General features: G+C 44.2%; 1 protein-coding gene across 2 annotated transcripts in view; it reads right to left on the minus strand.

Annotated features, from left to right (window-relative positions):
• The window catches only part of TOGARAM1 (TOG array regulator of axonemal microtubules 1), a 47,213-nt gene that overhangs the window by 17,731 nt on the left and 9,367 nt on the right, over window positions 1-20,115 (minus strand). For both annotated transcript variants that reach the window (XM_056545470.1, XM_056545468.1), the window contains exons 3-6: window positions 9,354-9,480; window positions 6,311-6,558; window positions 5,379-5,590; window positions 172-266 (exon numbers count right to left, since the gene is read on the minus strand). In XM_056545470.1, coding sequence (XP_056401445.1) covers window positions 172-266; window positions 5,379-5,590; window positions 6,311-6,558; window positions 9,354-9,480 — 682 coding nt within the window. The remainder of the gene's footprint in view (window positions 1-171; window positions 267-5,378; window positions 5,591-6,310; window positions 6,559-9,353; window positions 9,481-20,115) is intronic.

A 20,115-nucleotide genomic window follows, 5' to 3' on the forward strand; every position in this document is an offset into this window, starting at 1 on the left:
AGCCCAATAGACTTACATTAGAAGTCCATCCTGGTCATGTGACAGAACCGGGAGTGAATGCGCTAAGCCTGCACTTCTCCTAGCTTGTTTGTCATTACACTGCAGATTAGGGATATGTTTTTGGATACTATAAAACTCCTTTAACTACAACGAGACACCTGGTAAACGCACCTTGGAGAAGACCTTCTCCCTTCTTCGCAGCATCTTTGTTCCGGGCAGAAAAGACTCTCGTCGGCCGTAATTTTGAAAGCAAAGTTACGTCAGACCTGGAATTGGAACACGTACGGAATCAGTGCACAGGGTTCTGCTTTTTATGTATTTATTTTTCAATTTTTTTTCCAAAATGATGCTAATTTCATGATGTAGCCCAAATAGTTTCACTCTACACATGCTGTATAGTGTAGCCTGTCTCATTTACTTAAAGGGGTACTCAGGTGGAAAACAATTTTTTTAAACCAACTGGTGCAAGAAAGTTAAACAGATTTGTAAATTCCTTCATTTAAAAATCTTGATCCTTCCAGTACTTTGCTGCTGTATGCTCCACAGGAAGTTCTTTTCTTTCTGAATTTCCTCTCTTTCTGACGGCAGTGCTCTCTACTGACACCTCTGTCAGGGGGAATGTGACCGGGGGGGGGGGGGGGGAGAATGTGGAGAGGGGGTGAGATGAGATGTGATATGGTGGGAGAATTTGGCAGGGGAAGTGGGGAATGTGACATAGGGGGGGAATGTGATGGGAGAAGATGTGACCATGAGGGGAGAATGTGACAGGGAGAGAGAAGAATGTAATGGGGAAATATGAAATGGGCAGTGGGCATAAAATGGGTGGACAGTTGTAAAATGGAGGAGATTGGACATGAAATAGCGGGATTTCACCATTTATTATATTGCATCGCATATAGAAATCGCAATATTTAGGCCCAAAATCGCAATCGCACATTTTCTCCATATCGTGATATATATATATATATATATATATATATATATATATATATATATATATATATATATATATATATATATATATATACACACACACACAAAATGCAAATAGTTAATGCTCTTTCAGTGACCAGACAACGTGTGGGTCCGATCCCTCCGTAGGTCGGCCAGTTTCTTGCAGTCACACCACATTCCTCTAACATTAGTTTCGCCATTCCTGGTTACTCTTTAACTCCTAATATTACAGCCATGGGTGGCCATGATAATACTTTTTTGGGGGTTATGTAAAAAGGTCAGTAAAATCTAAGAGAGGACACAAAGTCCTGACCACAGGAGAGGGGTCAAAAACTTCAAACCTGACCTAATAAAAAAAAAAATTTTGAAACAAAATATTTAGAAAATGGCGGCATTTATAATCTCAAAAAATAAAATTTTAATCTTTTAATCCAGTGTTTCCCAACCAGGCTGCCCCCAGCGGTTGCAAAACTACAACTCCCAGCATGCCCAGACAGCCAAAGGCTGTCTGGGTATGCTGGGAGTTGTAGTTTTGCAACAGCTGGAGGCACCCTGGTTGGGAAACACTGCTTTAATCCAACAAAAATGGGAAAGATGACGGATTCGCAGATATTTCTCTGTATTAATCAGATCTTTAGAGAGGAATACACAGGACGAAGAATAGTGTCACGTTGGATTATAGTCAATAGAAGGTCAATATCAGCTACTACTGGGTAATCACAGTTATGAAGGAAATAATAATTAAAGGAAAAAAAAAAAAAGAAAAAAAAATAATACGGATAATTAGAAGATAAAACAATAAAGATATATATGAAAATAATAATAAAACCGGGAAAAATTGTAATTAAATTCAGAAAATAGTAGCCGACATTGCATTGTATTGTAAAATATCAGCTACTACTGATTTCAATGGGATTCTGCTGCACCGTGCACAGGCAGAATTTCTGCAGCAGAAAATCCCATTGCACTGTTCACCATTTCTGGGGATTCCATTCTGTCTATGTCTATGGAGACAGCACATTTTCCAGCAGTCCCAGCGCCGCCGGAACATTAAAATGTGCAATGTCCACCCATGTTTTCCGGGCGGACATTCTGCGCATTTTATGCCTTGTGAACATGGCTTTATATGGTTAATCTGTACTGGAAAAAGGTGGGCCGGATTATGGAGTGTATGGATGAGATTGAATGAAGAAAGTTAAATGGGCGCTGTCACTTTAAAAAACTTTGATCAGTTGGGGTCAGAGTGTTTAGACCCCGACCAATCGCTTGAATGACTATGGAGAAGAGCAGAATTAGAAGGTTTTCCTGGCTTTGTGTCATAGGACTTAGATGGACTTTATATACTAGTGTATAGGATTAAAGGGGTACTCCGGTGGAAAATATATATATTTTTTTTTTAAATCAACTGGTGCCATAAAGTTAAACAGATTTGTAAATTACTTCTATTAAAAAATCGTAATCCTTTGAGTACTTATTAGCTGCTAAATACTACAGAGGAAATTTTCTTCTTTTTGGAACACAGAGCTCTCTGCTGACATCACAAGCACAGTGCTCTCTGCTGACATCTCTGTCCATTTTAGGAACTGTCCAGCGCAGCATATGTTTGCTATGGGGATTTTCTCTTACTCTGGACAGTTCTTAAAATGGACAGAGATGTCAGCAGAGAGCACTGTTTTCCCCAAAAAAAAAAAAAGAATTTCCTCTGTAGTATTCAGCCGCCAATAAGTACTGGAAGGATTAAGATTTTCTAATAGAAGTCATTTACAAATCTGTTTACCTTTCTGGCACCAGTTGATCAAAAAAATAAAATAAATAAAGTTTTCCACCGGAGTACCCCTTTTACTAAGGCACAGAGAGCGGGGAAAGAAACTCTCAGCTGCGTGCGCTTCCCTCTCGGCTCGTATATTTTATATATACACACACACACACACACATTCATTAACAATAATATAATAAAAATAATAATAGAGTTTATGAACATTTGCTTCATTGGTCAGTATTGGGGGTATGGGAGAGATGCCAAAAGATCATTAGAACAAGCGAGGAGAAGTGTGCATTTGAGCGCTTCGCTCCCCGGCTCACTGCTATCTCTGTCCAGTTTAACTAGATGGGCTCCATAATAAACCTATGCAGTGCAGGGTGAAGCACACAGCTGCAGGCTTCTCCCCACTCATTCTAATAATCTTAGGGTTTTGAACACCCAGACAGATCAAAGCTTCTGACATGTCAAAGGTTTGTCCAAAATGACAGGAACACTTTCAAAATGTCCTAAAATCTGGGATGCAAATGTTGGTGCCCCTTTGCTGCAGTGGATAAAGAAGTTCCTCCCACCAGTTTAGCCTGACGGAATAAGAAAGTGTTCCTCTAAAACGCACCCAACCCTATAATCTGCGGCTAAAGTGCGCTTAGTAAGAAACAAAGTTTTAGATAAATGAGGGATAATCCCACACAAGGGTCTAACGCTCTTATCAGGGCAACACTCAAAGGATTAGCACCAGCTAAAAGTCACCCAAATCCCAGTTACTTACCTATATAATTACATTAAATTATATTATCGTAACTAACAATTCACATAATGACGGATACAGCCAGGGAGGTAAAGCTGCACACTATTACATACCTACCTATAAAGCTAGAAGTAAGTGGACAAGCAGATTATTACTTGTAGTGTTGAAGATATCATTTATTAAACATAGGACATTTTGCGAAACGTATTGCGTTACGTATGTTACAATGCGTTTTGCGAAATGCCCTATACTTAATAAATTATATCATCTACGCTACATGAAAGTAGCCGCCCCATTCGTTGAATTGAGCAACTACTACGTTTTTCATTGGCGACAGTTTCGACACCTGCCTGGTTATGTCACTGGATGGGAATCATTCTTAAAAGGGGTACTCCGCTGCTCAGCATTTGGAACAAACTGTTCCGAACGCTGGAGCCGGGAGCTCGTGACGTCATAGCCTTGCCCCCTCAATGCAAGTCTATGGGAGGGGGCGTGACATCCGTCACGCCCAATCCCATAGACTTTCATTGAGGGGGTGGGGCGTGACGGCATAATGTGGTGGGGCTGTGGCGTCACAAGCTCCCGGGCCCAGCTCCAGTGTTCAGAACAGTTTGTTCCAAATGCTGAGCAGTGGAGTTCCCCTTTAAAGGAGTATACCAGCGCAAAATGATTTATCCCCTATCCAAAAGGATAGGGAATAAGTTATAGATCGCAGGGGGGGGGGGGGGGGGGTCCAAGCACTGGGGCCCCCTGGGATCTCTTGGACGGGGCCAGAAAGCCGCAGCAGACATGCCCCCTCCATGTAGCTCTATGGGGGTAAAAACAAAATAAAACAAAAATGTAGGCAGCACCTAAACCCAATACACGGGTGCACGCTGCTGTGGCAAGTACAAGACACGCAAAAAAAGAAAATGGCAGCAGCACACTTGGTTAACAAAATGGAGGCTCAATGTAGCCGTGCATCCCCTTCCCAATTTCACAGGAGGTGGTTTTAGGTTGTTAGTGGATCCAGCATGTCGCCCAGCCTGATGTGAGTGAATGTTAGGGTCCCATCCTATATAAGGCCACCCCCACGTGGTGATCTCTATGGGGTACATGGGGGGGGCTTGTCGGCCGCTGCGTCATGCGGGGACAGAATGCCCCCTTTACAGCATACTGCTGTGGCCCCGTCCAGGAGATCCCGGGGGGCCCCAGCACTCAGACCCCCCGCGATCTAGAACTTATAAGTTGTATTGCAGTATAGATCTCCTTTAAAAGGAGCTACGTGCTGCATGGCAACTTATCCAAAGGATAGGTGATGAGTGTCTGATCGCAGGTCCAACCTCTGGGACCCCCCGCTATCTCCTGCACAGCACCCCACTCAGAGCACAGAGTGATTTCCGCTACATGCAAGGAGACAACACGCCCCCTCCATGTGAGAGGAGGCAATACAGGAACGCTGTTTCTCCTCCTCTCCCATAGAGATACATGGAGGGGGCGTGTCGGACACCGTTTCCTGCCATGGCTGACACCGCTCCTTCCCTGCAGAGAACTGGGCCACTCTGCAGGAGATCGCGGGGGATCCCAGAGGTCGGACCCCCCCCCCCAAGGATCAGACACTTATCCCTTATCCAAAGGAGTCATGCAGAACATAACTCCTTTAAAGAGGTATACCCGTCTCAGATTGTTATCCCCTTTCCATAGGATAAAGGGATACAAGCTGATGGGTGTGGGGGTCTGACCATTGGGATCCCAGTTGATCCAGAGAACATGGAAATAATTGTTCCCGAAATGAAATAAGCCCACCACACAGACCCCGCCATTCATTCTCTATGAGGCCACGAATATTTCTGAGTTAAATCGAGAATGTGGATGGTGGGTGAATTCGGGTCCCAGAGGTCGGACCATCCAAGTTAAACAACAAACAGAAATACTTACATTTTCTTTAGTTGTGGGGTGGGCGACAGAGGTGAATGCTGGGACTCCCGGCTGTAGACCCCACTCTCGCTATAACAACCACTAATGGGTGAAGACGTAGAGGAGGGAGAGTCTATATTCAGATCTGGACTCTCCAGGTCAGACAGGCTGCCGCTCATCTTGGCTCTCTTCCTGGCTGCGCTGTTCCGTACGTTTCTAAGCGAACTTTCCATCTGCATTTTAAATAACAGAAATATTAAACGGGCACCAACACACTTGGGAAAAACATTTGACGTGTCCTGGCGACATGTCAAGTGGTTTGGTCTGTCGGGTCCGAGTGCTCAGACCTCCACCGAACCAGGAGAACGAGACGGTAGAAGTCTGAGCTAAATGCGTTCTCTCCAGGCTCTATGTCATGTGACTGAGACACACTCTCAATGTAAGTCTATGAGGCATGTCTTGATCACATGACACACAGCTGGGAGAGAACGTGCTGGACATGGACTTCTCCCTGCTTGTTCTTCTGATCGGTTGTGGTCTGAACATTTGCTTGGGTGGTGAAGCCATATGTCACAGGATTGGGATTGGGGATAGGATAGGATAGAATAGAATAGGATAGATACACACACACACACACACACACACACACACACACACGGAGGGGAATTTATCAAACTATTTGTCTAAAGGCTGGCCTGGTACGAAATTTTCTACAACATTTCATTTGGAATTTCCCCCAGTGTGAATATATAATATAAACACACATAAACACATTTTTTATTATATATATATATTCACTCCACTTGATATGTAAAAGCACAAACCCCCTCCGCCCCACCCCAATGTGTGAATTGGATTGAAGACTATGATGCCCCGAGACTTCTTTGAAGTGGAAAATTCCCTCCGCCGCACGTCACATACGTTCTCAGAGGCGCCACTTATTTCACACAAACCTCTTCACGGTCGTCTTCATCTCTTAGGCTTAAATCCAGGAGGTCGAGCACGAGACTCTCTTCTTCACCAGTCCTGTCGAGGGGTTTAGCATTACTCCAAACGTAGCTGCCAGACACTGAACTGATTTCCGGCAATGACTTTGTTCCTTTAGTGATTGGGGGGACAGGCTTGGATTTATTGAGGTCTTTTTGCCCTGATGGGAGCCGGACAATGGAAGCCTTCAGTGGAACTGGAGCCTCTTCCCTACCTGGGAGAGAAAAACATACAGAGAAAATAAAAATTAAGGGGGTTGTCTTCATTAATAAGAATAAAGGGTCTATTTCTAGAAATGGCGCCACTGTAGTCCAAAGGCTGCCACTGGTATTGTAGGCCAGTCTCATTTCAGCTATTGCTGCAATACCAGACACAACCAACGAATGTGTCACTTTCCCTTAAAACAACGGGACTCTGCTTGTGGATTCAGAAAAAATTTAAAATCACACAGACCACACACATCTGGCCTGCGCTGCGCTTCTCTCCGGCGGCGGCTTGACGAGTGACGTCACTGATGTCCTTCTGCACGGGTCTATGGAGGAACGTCACTTGCACGACGTCCCTCGTCAGACCGCTCGTGGACCAAGGTGGCACAAAAAAGTGGCAGCAAAGTGCCGCCCGGGACCAATGGTCCCACAGAGTCCCATGGAAGGGCCGGCCCTGTACTATACCTCCCAGAATGCACCACAATGGAGTGTGGAGAAAAACCATGAGCTCTTACAGCCCGGCAGCTTTGTTTGGTCAAATGAACCCTTTGGATACCTTTTTGACAATACCCCTAAGGCAGTGTTTCCCAACCAGAGTGCCTGCAGCTGTTGCAAAACTACAACTCCCAGCATGCTGGGAGTTGTAGCTTAACATCAGCTGCAGGCACCCTGGTAAGGAAAACACTATTCAAAAAGTATATACTGGCAACATGGAGCACAGATGTGAACTCTATATTCTGTATTATTGTAGAATGTACTGACTCATCTGTTTAGCCGGGTAGACAGTCAGAAGTGATGGGTTTACATTCCCCGCAGTAACCCTTCCATTACAGAGCTGCAGCCGACAGACGTGTTCTCTTTGATCTCTATAATTACCGAGGGGAAGTGGAACTGGGGACGGCGCACGTAGCTGAAAGCTCATTCATCATGGGTCTTGTTTAGTAAACCCCCCAGGGCTGCAGAGGATTATACCTCCACTGTGTGAGGTGACCGCTACTCAATACTAACTATGCCAGGGCCCGGTATAGGAGGAAAATGTTCTTGTTGCTTTTGTCCGGAGCCGTAACTTGAAAGCGCAATTGTCATGAGATTTTACCTCCTTAACCTAATACCAGTATGTGAAAGGTGCTGACAACCGTAATGCAGCCATACCTTTCTGATGCATTTACTGCAGTTATGATTGTCCTAAAAATCTCTTCTTATGTGGAGTCATCAACCGTCGGATAGGCATGGTCAAGGGTTTACAATGCCGTGGGGCCGCCACACCTGTCTCCTCTACGTCAGCACAGGGACCACTAAGTGAATGACACAGGTCCTCAGCGCATGCGCTCTCTATTTGTTCTACGTGTGTGTGTGTGTGTGTGTGTGTTGCGCGTTCTTAGAGAGAGCGCTCACTCCCGATGTCTCCTGACACAGAGTGCAGAGAAACAAGTCAGGGAACTTGCCGTGTGCATGAAGAACAGATGTAGGGCGCATGCGCCGAGGACCTGGCCATGCATATACGACTGTTGATGTCTCCACATTAGGGTTGAGAAGACTTGGTTCCATTGGAAGGCTCGAACAGAGAGGTAAACACTGGTTTTCCTAAGGGCGTACACCGCTACAGTAGGAGGTTAAGACTGCGGACATCAATAGTAAAATACTAAAACAGCTTTAATGACAGATGACGCGTTTCGTGAGCACAGCTCTTCATCAAGTCATGTTCACACGACTTGATAAAGAGAGCTGCACTCTCAAACCGCGTTGTCTGTCATAAAACTGCTTTAATTATTTTATTCATCTACCGGACCGGGTCCTGGCTGCCACGCAACTACTCCTGTTTGTGTGCAAAAAGGTATTGAGCTCTGAGCCCAATACGTCCAGGTACATGGGCATTTTGCAAAGTGGAAACTGTTAGTGTTGTCCTTGGTAACGGCACAAAGATAGCGCCACCACTGTCTGGTTTTTCTTTCCATAAGAACTCACATTAGGGTTGGGTCACAAAACTCTTCGACAGCATATTTAACGCTGCAGATTCTACAAAGACCGTGCCTAGAGTGGGCCCCTTGCAGTGCCCGTGTGTCTGCGATCAGCGCGTGCAGTTTACTCACAGACATCGCGGTCGCTGCCCCTGCTCTCTGAGCTAGGCCTAGAGCGACCGCGATGTCTGTGAGTTATCTGCATGTGCAACTCTCAAATCAGTTACAGCGCATTACTGCTACCAGCAGACATGAAGGACACACGGGCAAAGCAGGGGGCTCACTGTAAGGACGTCGTCGAAGCATCAAATAAGCTACCCTACCCTAAAAGCAATTTTTGGGATAATCAAAACTGCTATAAAAGAAGTCAAAAAGGTATGACTGCATCACAACTGTAAACACCTTTCACATACTGGTATTAGGTAAAGGGAGTACAATCTCCAATTTAAGATCCTGGGTCCCAATGCAAAAATCTGTAGCAGTTTTTTTGTAATCTGTATCTGAAAAAGAAGTTGGTTGCTATGGGCCACTGCACCACTCTTCCTCTACACAGGTTTTGATAAATCTCCCCCCTTATCCCCTACCCAAAGGATAGGGGATAAGATGTCCGATTGCGGAGGTCTGGCCGCTGGATGATGGACGCCCCCTTCATTCATGCCTCTAAGCTTCTGTGTTCAGTAGGTCTGTGGCACCGGCCCAAGGATCAGAGGGGGGGTCCCAGCGATAAGATGTTTAGGGGCAGAGTACCCCTTTAAGGGGGTTGTACGAGATTTTAAAAAAGTTTTCTGTGTGCTGTGCTGGGTAAGAAAGAGAGAACCAACACTTGATAAGCAGCGATTCATTACCAGAGAACGTAGGTAGGGTATCAGTCTGGACACTGTACTCGGCAGGAGACTGGGGGACACAATTCCTGGTTTTAGCTGTTGGGGTCTTCACAATAGGTGTGTGATGGACATCAAATGTGGAGGAGAGCTGAAAAAAGAAAAGACAGGGTCCTCATTACATCGGAAGAACACAAAACTGAAAAATAGCGAAATAGGAAAATATTATATAACTATACACAGAGCAGTACGGAGCGACCCACTAGGCTGGAGAGTAAATTATGACAAACAGAATAAAAGACATTAAAGAAATGTCCAGGCACTACAGGAGCGCAGAGAACATACAGAGTCAATACATACGGTACATTCCTCAACATTGAAATTGCAACACTTAGGCCTCGTTCACACGGCGGAATTTCCGAGCGGAATACGGAGGAAAAATTCCGCTCTATAATTGTTCCATGGGATTCGACTGCATTGTGTCACACCCCCTCTCATAGACTTGCATTGAGGGGGTGGGGCATGATGTCATGAGGGGGCAGGGCTATGACGTCACAAGCTCCCGGCGCCATCTCCAGCTTTCAGAACAGTTTGTTCCAAACACTAAGCAGCGGCGTACCCCTTTAAGGACTCCGGGCGTACCTGTATGTCCCGAGTCCGGTTACCGGGGTTTAAAGAGCTCTCACCACCGGAGAACGCTTAAAACCACATGGGTCCCGACTGCTATCAGCAGCCAGGACCCGGGGTTAATGCCGATCGGGCCGGTGCCTGGTAGTAACCCTTTGTGTCTAAACTGAAAGTAAAACTATCCCTCCAGATCAGCGGAGCTTATCTGGACTATCGCGACAGAATCGCGATGTCTGGATCAGCTTACTGGGCGACAGGAAAGTCCTTGCCTGCCTCCTGGTCGTCCGATCGGCGATCTACTACTCCACGCCTGCTCAGCAGGCAGGAGCAGCAGAGCGCCAAGAATACTGATTAATGCTATGCTATGGCATAGCATTGATAAATTTATGCAATCAGAAGATTGTATGGTATAGCCCCCTGTGGTGGCTAAAAAAAAAAAAAAAAAAAAAAAAAAGGAATAAGTCACCCCTAATAAAAGTTTATTTCACCCCCCTTTTCCTATTTTTTTTTTTTTTTATAAGTAATGTAATAAAAAAAAAAAAAAATCATATGTGGTACCGCGGCGCGCATAAATGTCCGAACTATTAAGATATAAACCGCACAGTCGATGGCGTACACGTAAAAAAATACCAAAGTCCAAAATTGTGAATTTTTGGTCACTTCCTATACCATAAAAATATTAACAAAAAGCGATCAAAACAAAAATGGTACCGATAAAAACTACAGCCCACGGCGCAAAAATTGAGCCCTCATACATAGAGTTATAGATGTCAGAGGACGACAATTTTAAACATACTAATTTTGTTGCATGTAGTTATAAGTAGCAAAATAAATAAATAAAACCTACATAAATTTGTTAATGACCGTAACCATATGGGCCTACAGAAGATAAGGTGTCATTTTTACCGAAAAGTGTACTGCGCAGAAACGAAAGCCCTAAAAAGTGACAAAATGGCAGTTTTTTCTTCTTTTTCATTTCACCCCACAAATAATTTTTTGTTTCGCCGCAGATTATGTTATAAAATAAGTGATATTACAAATTACAACTGGTGATGCAAAAAACAAGCCCTTAGATGGGTCTGTAGGTGCAAAATTAAACGCATTATGATTTTTAGAAGGTGAAAAAAAACGTAAGTGCAAAAACAAACATTTTTTTAAGTCCTTAGGCTAATTTTCCACTTGGCTTTTTTTTCGTCAGTTTTTGAGCCAAAGTCAGAAGTGGATCCATAAGGGAGGAGAAGTGTAAGTTCTTCCTTTATTTGTCCTATTCCTTTTGAATACATTTCTGGCTTTGGCTCAAAAACTGCAGAGGCAAAAAAAAAAAAAAAAAACACAAGTGGAAACTAAGCCTTAAAGGGGTACTCCGGCGCTAAGACATCTTATCCCCTATCCAAAGGATAGGGGATAAGATGCCTTTTCGGGGGGGCGCCGCTGGGGACCCCCGTGATCTTCCGCGCCGCACCCCGTTACCATCAGCTCCCGGAGCGTGTTCGCTCCGGGTCTGATTACTGGCGATCACGCCCCCCTCAGTGCAAGCCTAAGGGAGGGGGCGTGACAGCTGTCACGCCCCTCCAATAGACTTGCATTGAGGGGGCGGAGCATGACGTCACTATGCTCCGTCCTTGTGGTCGAGATGGACTCAGCCTGAGGACCTCCAGCGGTTCTGGAAGCCGCAAAAGGTGGGTGATGCATGGTAGCTCCCGGGGGTTCCCCAGCAGCGGGACCCCGGCGATCTGACATCTTATCCACTATTCAAAAGGATAGGGGATAAGATGTCTAGGGGCAGAGTACCCCTTTAAGGTGAAAATGAGGGCTGAGTCCCTAAGGGGTTAATAGAAGAAGTAATTTACAATTCTGTATAACTTTCTGGAGCCAGTTGATCTGAAAAAAATAAAAAAATAATAATAAATAAATAATAAATAATAAATAAATAATTAATAATAATAATAATAATAATAATAATAATAATAATAATAATAATAATAATAATAATAATAATATTCATGGAATACCCCTTTAAGAGGGGTCACAATAATCTGTTCTCCTATAGCAGTGGTCTTCAACCTGCGGACTTCCAGATGTTGCAAAACTACAACTCCCAGCATGCCCGGACAGCCAACGGCTGTCCGGGCATGCTGGGAGTTGTAGTTTTGCAACATCTGGAGGTCCGCAGGTTGAAGACCACTGTCCTATAGCCTAGGTCTCCTAACTGTGGAGCCCCAGCATGCCCAGACGTCCGGGCATGCTGGGACTTGTAGTTTTGCACGATCTAAAAAGGTCCACAGTTTGGAGACCACTGTCCTATAGGTTAGTGGGACCACGTCTACAGTCATGACAACCCCCCCCCCCCCCCCCCCTTGAGGCGTGACCTTGCTAAATTCCACCGTGTTCACTCCCTGAACTAAATGACGTCAACAAGGTAAAAAGCGGCTCGAGATACCGCCGTCGTATTCTGTAGAGAAAATTATATGTCCCATCCAGAATGAGCTGGGGGGCATTTATACGTGAGGCCGGACGGAGCAGCAGGTGAACAAGTTCTTATCGGCCGTCTCTAGGCAACATCACACCTCCTGTATTTATACAGCGAGTAAACTCCGGCCAGACAATGGAAGCACTGGAGGCATTCCCCGCTTACTGGCACACGCAATATTTAACTTGTACAACTAACAAATAAAAGTGACACGGAGGCGGACACCACGTTCTGACTTCAAGAGAGGCCATTGTACACGGGGTTAAACCACACAAGCCGATCGGAGATACACGTAGGGCGTCTGGTTACTAAGAGGAAGGTCGTTCATTATCTTAGGGAGCGCTGATAAGAGCGTATGGTCCTTACAAAAAGGGGAAAAAAAAATACATGTGTACAGAAAAAAGATGATGATAATTAGAGATGAGCGAACTTCCAGTAAATTAGATTCGTCACGAACTTCTCGGCTCGGCAGTTGATGACTTTATCCTGCATAAATGAGTTTAGCTTTCCGGTGCTCCGGTGGGCTGGAAAAGGTGGATACAGTCCTAGGAAAGAGTCTCCTAGGACTGTATCCACCTTTTGCAGCCCACAGGAGCACCTGAAAGCTGAACTAATTCATGCAGGAAAAGTCATCAACCGCCGAGCCGAGAAGTTCGTGACGAATCAAATTTACTGTAAGTTCGCTCATCTCTATTAATAATAATAAATAATAATAATAATAATAATAATTAGAGATAAGCAAAGTTACAGTACAGTGATACCACGACTTACAAAAGCATTGTATGTTGAAATGATGGTATGTCGGGGCCATCCCAAAAACGGCTATCGGGCAGTGCAGACTGCTTCAGCTGCCGCCGGATAGCCGTTTAACGTGCTCCGATGAGTGTCACTCATCTGTCCCCGCCGCTCCGGACCGTCCTCTTCATGCTCCGATGCATGGCCGTCGCACTCCTTAGTCTTCATCATCACATAGCCGCGCCCGCCGTCCCGTCATCCAATAGGAGCAGCGTGCGCAGCGACGTGATGCGGTGATGGAGAGTGACGATCCAGGGCAGCGGTGACTATCCGAAACGGCGGGGACACGTAAGGATAACTTTGTCTATTATTGTACCGATCCCTCAACATACGATGGATTAAAGTAACGATTGTTCCTTTTGAACAAATTATCGTATGTTGAGGGATCACTGTACTTCGATTCGTCACGAACCTCGCGGCTCGGCGGTTTATTACTTTATCCTGCATAAATTAGGCTTTCAGGTGCTCCGGTGGCTGGAAAAGGTGGATACAGTCCTAGGAGACTCTCCAGCCACCGGAGCACCTGAAAGCCTAATTTATGCAGGATAAAGTCAGCAACCGCCGAGCCGCGGGGTTCATGCAGAATCGAAGTACTGTAACTTCGCTCATCTCTAAAAATAATAAAATAAAAATAATAATAATAATTATTATTTTATTTTTATTATTTTATTTATTTTTATTATTTTATTTATTTTTATTATTTTTATTGATAATAAATAGAAATAAGTTGGCACTAGGCACCGAGTGCCCCTCATGCCAGAATCCAGCATGGTATGGTTGCCCGTCCTCAGGATATGTTCAGTATCCTTTTTGTAAACACTTTTTGTGTATGCACATTCGCTAAAAACCTAAGAAATTAACAAAAAATAAATAAATAGTAGGTTGCCACACACTGGGTATACCATTTTATTTTTTATATTTTTTTTTGCAACAGGAGTCAATGGTCACCATACAGCTAAAAAGTATACTTCCGGAAACTTTACTGACATATGCACTAAATGGAAGGGCAAAACATAAGGTGAACAGGGCCTAAGGTGCACAGTGCACAATGCAGAGTTTTCGGAGGGGAAATTCCAGCAGAACATTCACCTCTGTCCATGTCAGGAACTGTCCAGAGTAGGAGCAAATCCCCCTAGCAAACTTCTCCTGCTCTGGACAGTTCCTGACATGGACAGTGGTGTCAGCAGAGAGCACTGTGGTCAGACAGAAAATAAATTCAGAGAGAAAAGAACTTCCTCTGGAGCATACAGCAGCTGATAAGTACTGAAAGGATTGAGATTTTTTAATAGAAGTCATTTACAAATCTGTTTAACTTTCTGGCACCAGATGATTTAAAAAGAGTACCCCTTTAAAGTCACGTTCGGTAGCCCCCTTGCAGATTTCATAGTAGGATATTCATTACAGAGCATTAAGGTTTGTTTTGGTTTTCCAAACAGGGTGCCTCCAGCCGTGGCACAACTACAACTCCCAGCATGCCCGGACAGCCTTTTGCTGTCCGGGCATGCTGGGAGTTTCAGTTTTGCCACAGCTGGAGGCACCCTGTTTGGGAAACACTGGTATAGGGCCACACGTAGCACATCCACAGCAGGTTACCTACCCTTATTATGCATTTTTCATTTGCCTAACATGTTGACATCTAAGAATTAAAAACATTTTTTGCAGGGGGAACAGGTTTCGTTTTTTGTACGTTTTAGGTTCAAACGTTACCACCATCTGTCACATGACAGCCCTCCTGTCAATCAAACTCCCTGAATTCTTCTGTACCAAACGCTCTCACCATATGGGCCGTAAAATCATTAAGTTGTCACCTGCCAGGATGACTGGTTGGAACCATTTTTTCCCCATGACCAATATAGAAACAAATTGGTCGATGCCGGTTCGACAACTTAACGTACATACAGAAAACAGCACATAGCTTTGGGAAGGACTGGGACACCTAAAGGCGCTGGACCCTTTTATACCCTATTATGACTGCAATGGGAACCCTGCTTGAAATCCCATTTTTGAGCCCAAGTAGATCATCTAAGTGACCTCTCTTCATCTGTGTGAGTGTGGGGGAGGGGCTGTTCAAGTTTGACATACTTTAAGTGTACCTGTCATAGTGCAAAAAAAAATTAAATAAATGGTTATGTTAGTCCTTCCCAATCCTGCTCATGTACTTTTTTTTATGTGTCTAGGACCTATATATCCCTAACAAATAGCATTTATATGTTGCTCACTTGCTTTTTGTTCTTGCCTTCTGGAGGGGGCGTGTCCGTCTCTCTCCCTCACTGTGGATGACTCCTCTGGGAGCAGCCTGGCAGTCTGCAAATCACTGTGCAGTAGTTTATATGCATACATTTTCTATCTGTTCCTAGTAAAGCTGGATGCATATCAACATAGCTGTCACTATGTGTGTCATTCAGCTTTCACAGACTCCGGAATGTCTTATCAGCTTCTTTGTTATTCAGGAGTCAGAGAACACTTTGGCTGTTCAAGCATGCTGGGAGTTGTAGTTTTGCATTGCAACAGCTGGAGCTGTAGTGTTTGTAAAGCACTGTGTTAGAGCAGTGTTGTCTTTAGCTGTTGCAAAACTACAACTCCCAGCATGCCCACACATCCTTTTGTAGTTTTGCAAGAGCTGGAAGCACACAGCTGGAGAATACACAGCTCTAAAACAGAGTTTTACAAAGACTGTACCAGTCATAAGAGTTGTAGTTTAGGAACAGCTGAAGGCTGTAGTGGTGCAATGGTGATCTCCTATACTGGATACCAACACACTTTATGGCCGGTATCCAGTATGCTGCAAAATACAGAGTCATCTGTCTCCATAAAGTTAGATGACCGCTAGTAGCGGCTATTTTCATTTTTTTAGTAAAATGTAAATTTTTTATAAATAAATGTATACTTAAAGTCATCTTATCAGTAGTACGCTAAAATATAAAAAGTTTTTCATAATGACAGTGCCTCTTTAAAGGGGTATTCCAGAGGGGAAATTTTTTTTTCAGATCAGCTGGTGACAAAAAGTTTAAACAGATTTGTAAATTACTTCTATTTAACATCTTAATCCTTCAAGTACTTAGCTGCTATATTCTCCAGAGGAAGTTGTGTAGGAAGTCGTGCTCTCTGCCGACACCTCTGTCCATGTCAGGAACTGTCCGGAGCAGGAGCAAATCTCTCCTGCTCTGGACAGTTCCAGACATGGACAGAGGTGTCTGCAGAGAGCACTGTGGTCAGACTGGAAAGATCTACACAACTTCCTCCGGAGCATACAGCAGCTGATAAGTTCTGGAAGGATTAAGATTACTGAAAAGAAGAAAATTTTAAGATCTGTATAACTTGAGTGTCCCAGACAAAAAGAGAAGAAATACTGAATTATTCTAACATTATTCTAATTGAGGATATGATATCACGACATATATCTAGGTGCACAGTGTCAAAGAGAGACAGTTACTTCTTTAAGTTCAACGCAACGATTCACAAGGCCTTCACTTCAAGGGGTATTTTTTTATTAATTTTTTAATTGGTGCCAGAAAGTTAAACAGATTTGTAAATTACTTCTATTAAAAAATCTTAATCCTTCCAGTACTAATTAGCAGCTGTATACTACAGAGGAAATTCTTTTCTTTTTGGATTTCTTTTCTGTCTGTACATAGTGCTCTCTGCTGACACCTCTGTCCATGTGAGGTAAAATCCCCATAGCAAACATATGCAGCTCTGGACGATTCCTAAAATGGACAAAGGTGTCAGCAGAGAGCACTGTGGACAGACAAAAAAAAGAATTTCCTCTGTAGTATTCAGCAGCTAATAAGTACTGAAAGGCTTAAGATTTTTTTTAATATAAGTAATTTACAAATCTGTTTAACTTTCTGGCACCAGTTGATTTAAAAAAATAAATAAATAAAAAAAAGTTTTCCACCGGAGTACCCCTTTAACTCAGTGTTTCTTAAAGGGGTACTACTGTGCTGACAACTTATCCCCTATCTAAAGGATAGGGGATGAGTTGCCTGATAGCGCGGAGTCCCGCCGCTGGTCTCGCACGCAGCACCCCGCTCTCATCAGGCACCGGAGCGAACATCAGCTCCGGGTCTGATGATGGGGTCGGTGATCGTGACGTCACGCTCCGCCCCCTCAATGGCAGCTGTCTCGCCCCCTGCCATAGGCTTACATTGAGGGGGCGGAGCGTGACGTCACATGGGGGCGGAGCCGTATCCTTTAGATAGGGGATAAGTTGTCAGCACGGTAGTACCCCTTTAACCAGGGTGGCTCCAGCTGTTGCAATTTTTTAATTTCTCCAGAGTACCTCTTTAACTTTTAAGTGACTGATGGTTTTGTGGGTAAGGTCCCACCACCAAACCCCGTGATCTCCAAAACAGAGCCCTGTCTCTCCCCGCTGCATGGAGTGGTAGTCGGCAGCCATTCCATGAATTGTCTACTGATGAGAGGTTTTACTTTTTACATATACACATATTATATATATATATTATATTCCCCCCTTTATTACTGCAGGTTCCTCCCATTAGAATGTATTGAAAAACAGTAGTTTCTAACTAGTGTTTCCCAACCAAGGTGCCTCCAGCTGTTGCAAAACTAAAACTCCCAGCATGCCCGGACAGCCGTTGGCTGTCCGGGCATGCTGGGAGTTGTAGTTTTACAACAGCTGGAGGCACCCTGGTTGGGAGACACTGATTTAATATGTGTTTTTTGTAACAGTCACTGGCTGAGATACTGAAGGCTCAGGTATAACTGGGTTTGTAGTACTCTCTGTAGGATGCGTGACTGCCTTATGCTGAAACCTTATCCAGATTTCTGCATCGGTGACAGAACACAAGGACGGGCAACTCTATAGTGTTAGGTGGTTACCATGGGGTCACCGGCTTATATTGCACTGGTACTACAACGTGGTCTCCCCTCAAGTTCCCACGGATAGGTAACAATGTTAGGAGGTCACTGTCCATATATAGATTTGTTTTCTTTAACTGATAATCGATTACAGTGATCCCTCAATTTACAGTGGCCTCAACATACAATAGTTTCAACATACAATGGTCTTTTCTGGATCATTGTAACTTGAAACCAGACACAACATACAATGCTACAGACAGTGCAGATCTGTGAAACGTGTCAATGGTCAGAAGAACCAACCAATCAGAATGGGCATTCACTGGTAAAAACCCCTGTATTACTGAAGTGTATGCACTGACTGGTGTCTGGTAGGTTTTTTTCCTACTCTGGACAGTTCTTAAAATGGGCAGAGATGTTAGAGAGCACTGTGCTCGTGATTCAGCAGAGAGCTCTGTGTTCCAAAAAGAAAAGGATTTCCTCTGTAGTATTTAGCAGCTAATAAGTACTGGAAGGATTAAGATTTTTTAATAGAAGTAATTTACAAATCTGTTTAACTTTCTGGGAGCAGCTGATTTAAAAAAAAAAAAAATAAAAAAAAAAGGGTTTTCCACCGGAGTACCCCTTCAATCCTCATTTTTTTCCTATTTTTGGATGACATTTTGGTGGCTTCAGAACCAATTACCAGGTTTCCATAGATTTATGGTCTCAACGTACAATGGTCTCAACATACAATGGTCGCCCTGGAACCAATTAATATTGTAACTTGAGGGACCACTGTATACGTACGGATTTTTCCATATCCCGGCTAACTTATCTTACCGTGTACCTGGATACAGAAAAAAATGGTGTCATAGAGGGCCAGTCATTTATATACATGCAACTCAATGATTCACAGGGCATTTACTTAAAGGGAATGTGTCACCAACTGTTTAAACGTTATGAAAAATGTAAATATTTTTAGGAAATATACTCCTCCCCTAAACAGGTTTTCCCCTATCCAAAAGGGCCGGCACCTCAGCATTCTGAACACTGAAGCTTGGAGTTTCCGTGTTCATGACATCACCCCACACACCCTCAATTCATGTCTATGGTAGGGGGCGTGACGGCTAGTAAATAGGCATCACGCCTCCTCTCAGACATGAATAGAGGGGGCGTGACGGCTGTGGTTGTCAGCCATCCGGCAAGGAGCAGAGTTCGCTCCATGCACCGGATGACTGGGGTGCCGCGCCGGAGATCCCAGGGGATCCCAGTGGCCGGACCCCCACGATCCAACATCTTATCCCCTAAGAGTGGAGTACTTCTTTAAGTCAGTGTTTCCCAATCAGAGTACCTTCAGCTGTTGCAAAACTACAACTTAAACATGCTCTGGGAGTTGTAGTTGTGCAACAGCAGGAAACACGCTAGGCACGACACGATCACGGGGGTCCCGCCATCTCTGCTGCAGCACCCGTCGTTTGGAGCACGGAGAGAACTCCGCTTCGTGCCCGATGACTGGCGATACCAGCCACCATGGCCCCTCTATTCACGTCTATGGGAGGAGGCGTCACGTGTACTAGCCATCAGGCCCCTCCCATAGACATGGGCGTGGCGTTACGAACACAGAAGCTGCAAGCTTCAGTGTTCCGGACGCTGACGGCCCGGATAGGGTATAAGATGTTTTCACCGGAGTACCCCTTTAAGATGTGGTTTTTTTTTGGGCCAATAATTATTTATGGTCCGTAAGTATTCACCCCCTTGGACTTTTCTATTTTGTCACAACAGGATCCCAGAATTTAAATTTATATTCTTGCAATTTTATGTAAAGTATCAACACAAAACAGTAATTTAAAGTGGGAAGGGGGGGGCAGATGACATACATTTCAAAATCAATGACAAAAAAAAAATATTTAAAATCGGTAAAGTGTTGAGCGTATACCAGTATTTACCCCCTTTACTGTGAAATTCCTAACAAAAGATCCGGTGTGACTAATGTGACTAAGTCACAGTAAATAGCATCCATCTGTTTTTTTTTATCCCAGTACAAATAAACCTGTTCTTCTGTGAAGGTCTCAGAGTTTGTTAGAGAGCATT

Source organism: Hyla sarda, chromosome 11 (genome assembly GCF_029499605.1).
Source record: "Hyla sarda isolate aHylSar1 chromosome 11, aHylSar1.hap1, whole genome shotgun sequence".
Classification (NCBI taxonomy): Eukaryota; Metazoa; Chordata; class Amphibia; order Anura; family Hylidae; genus Hyla; species Hyla sarda.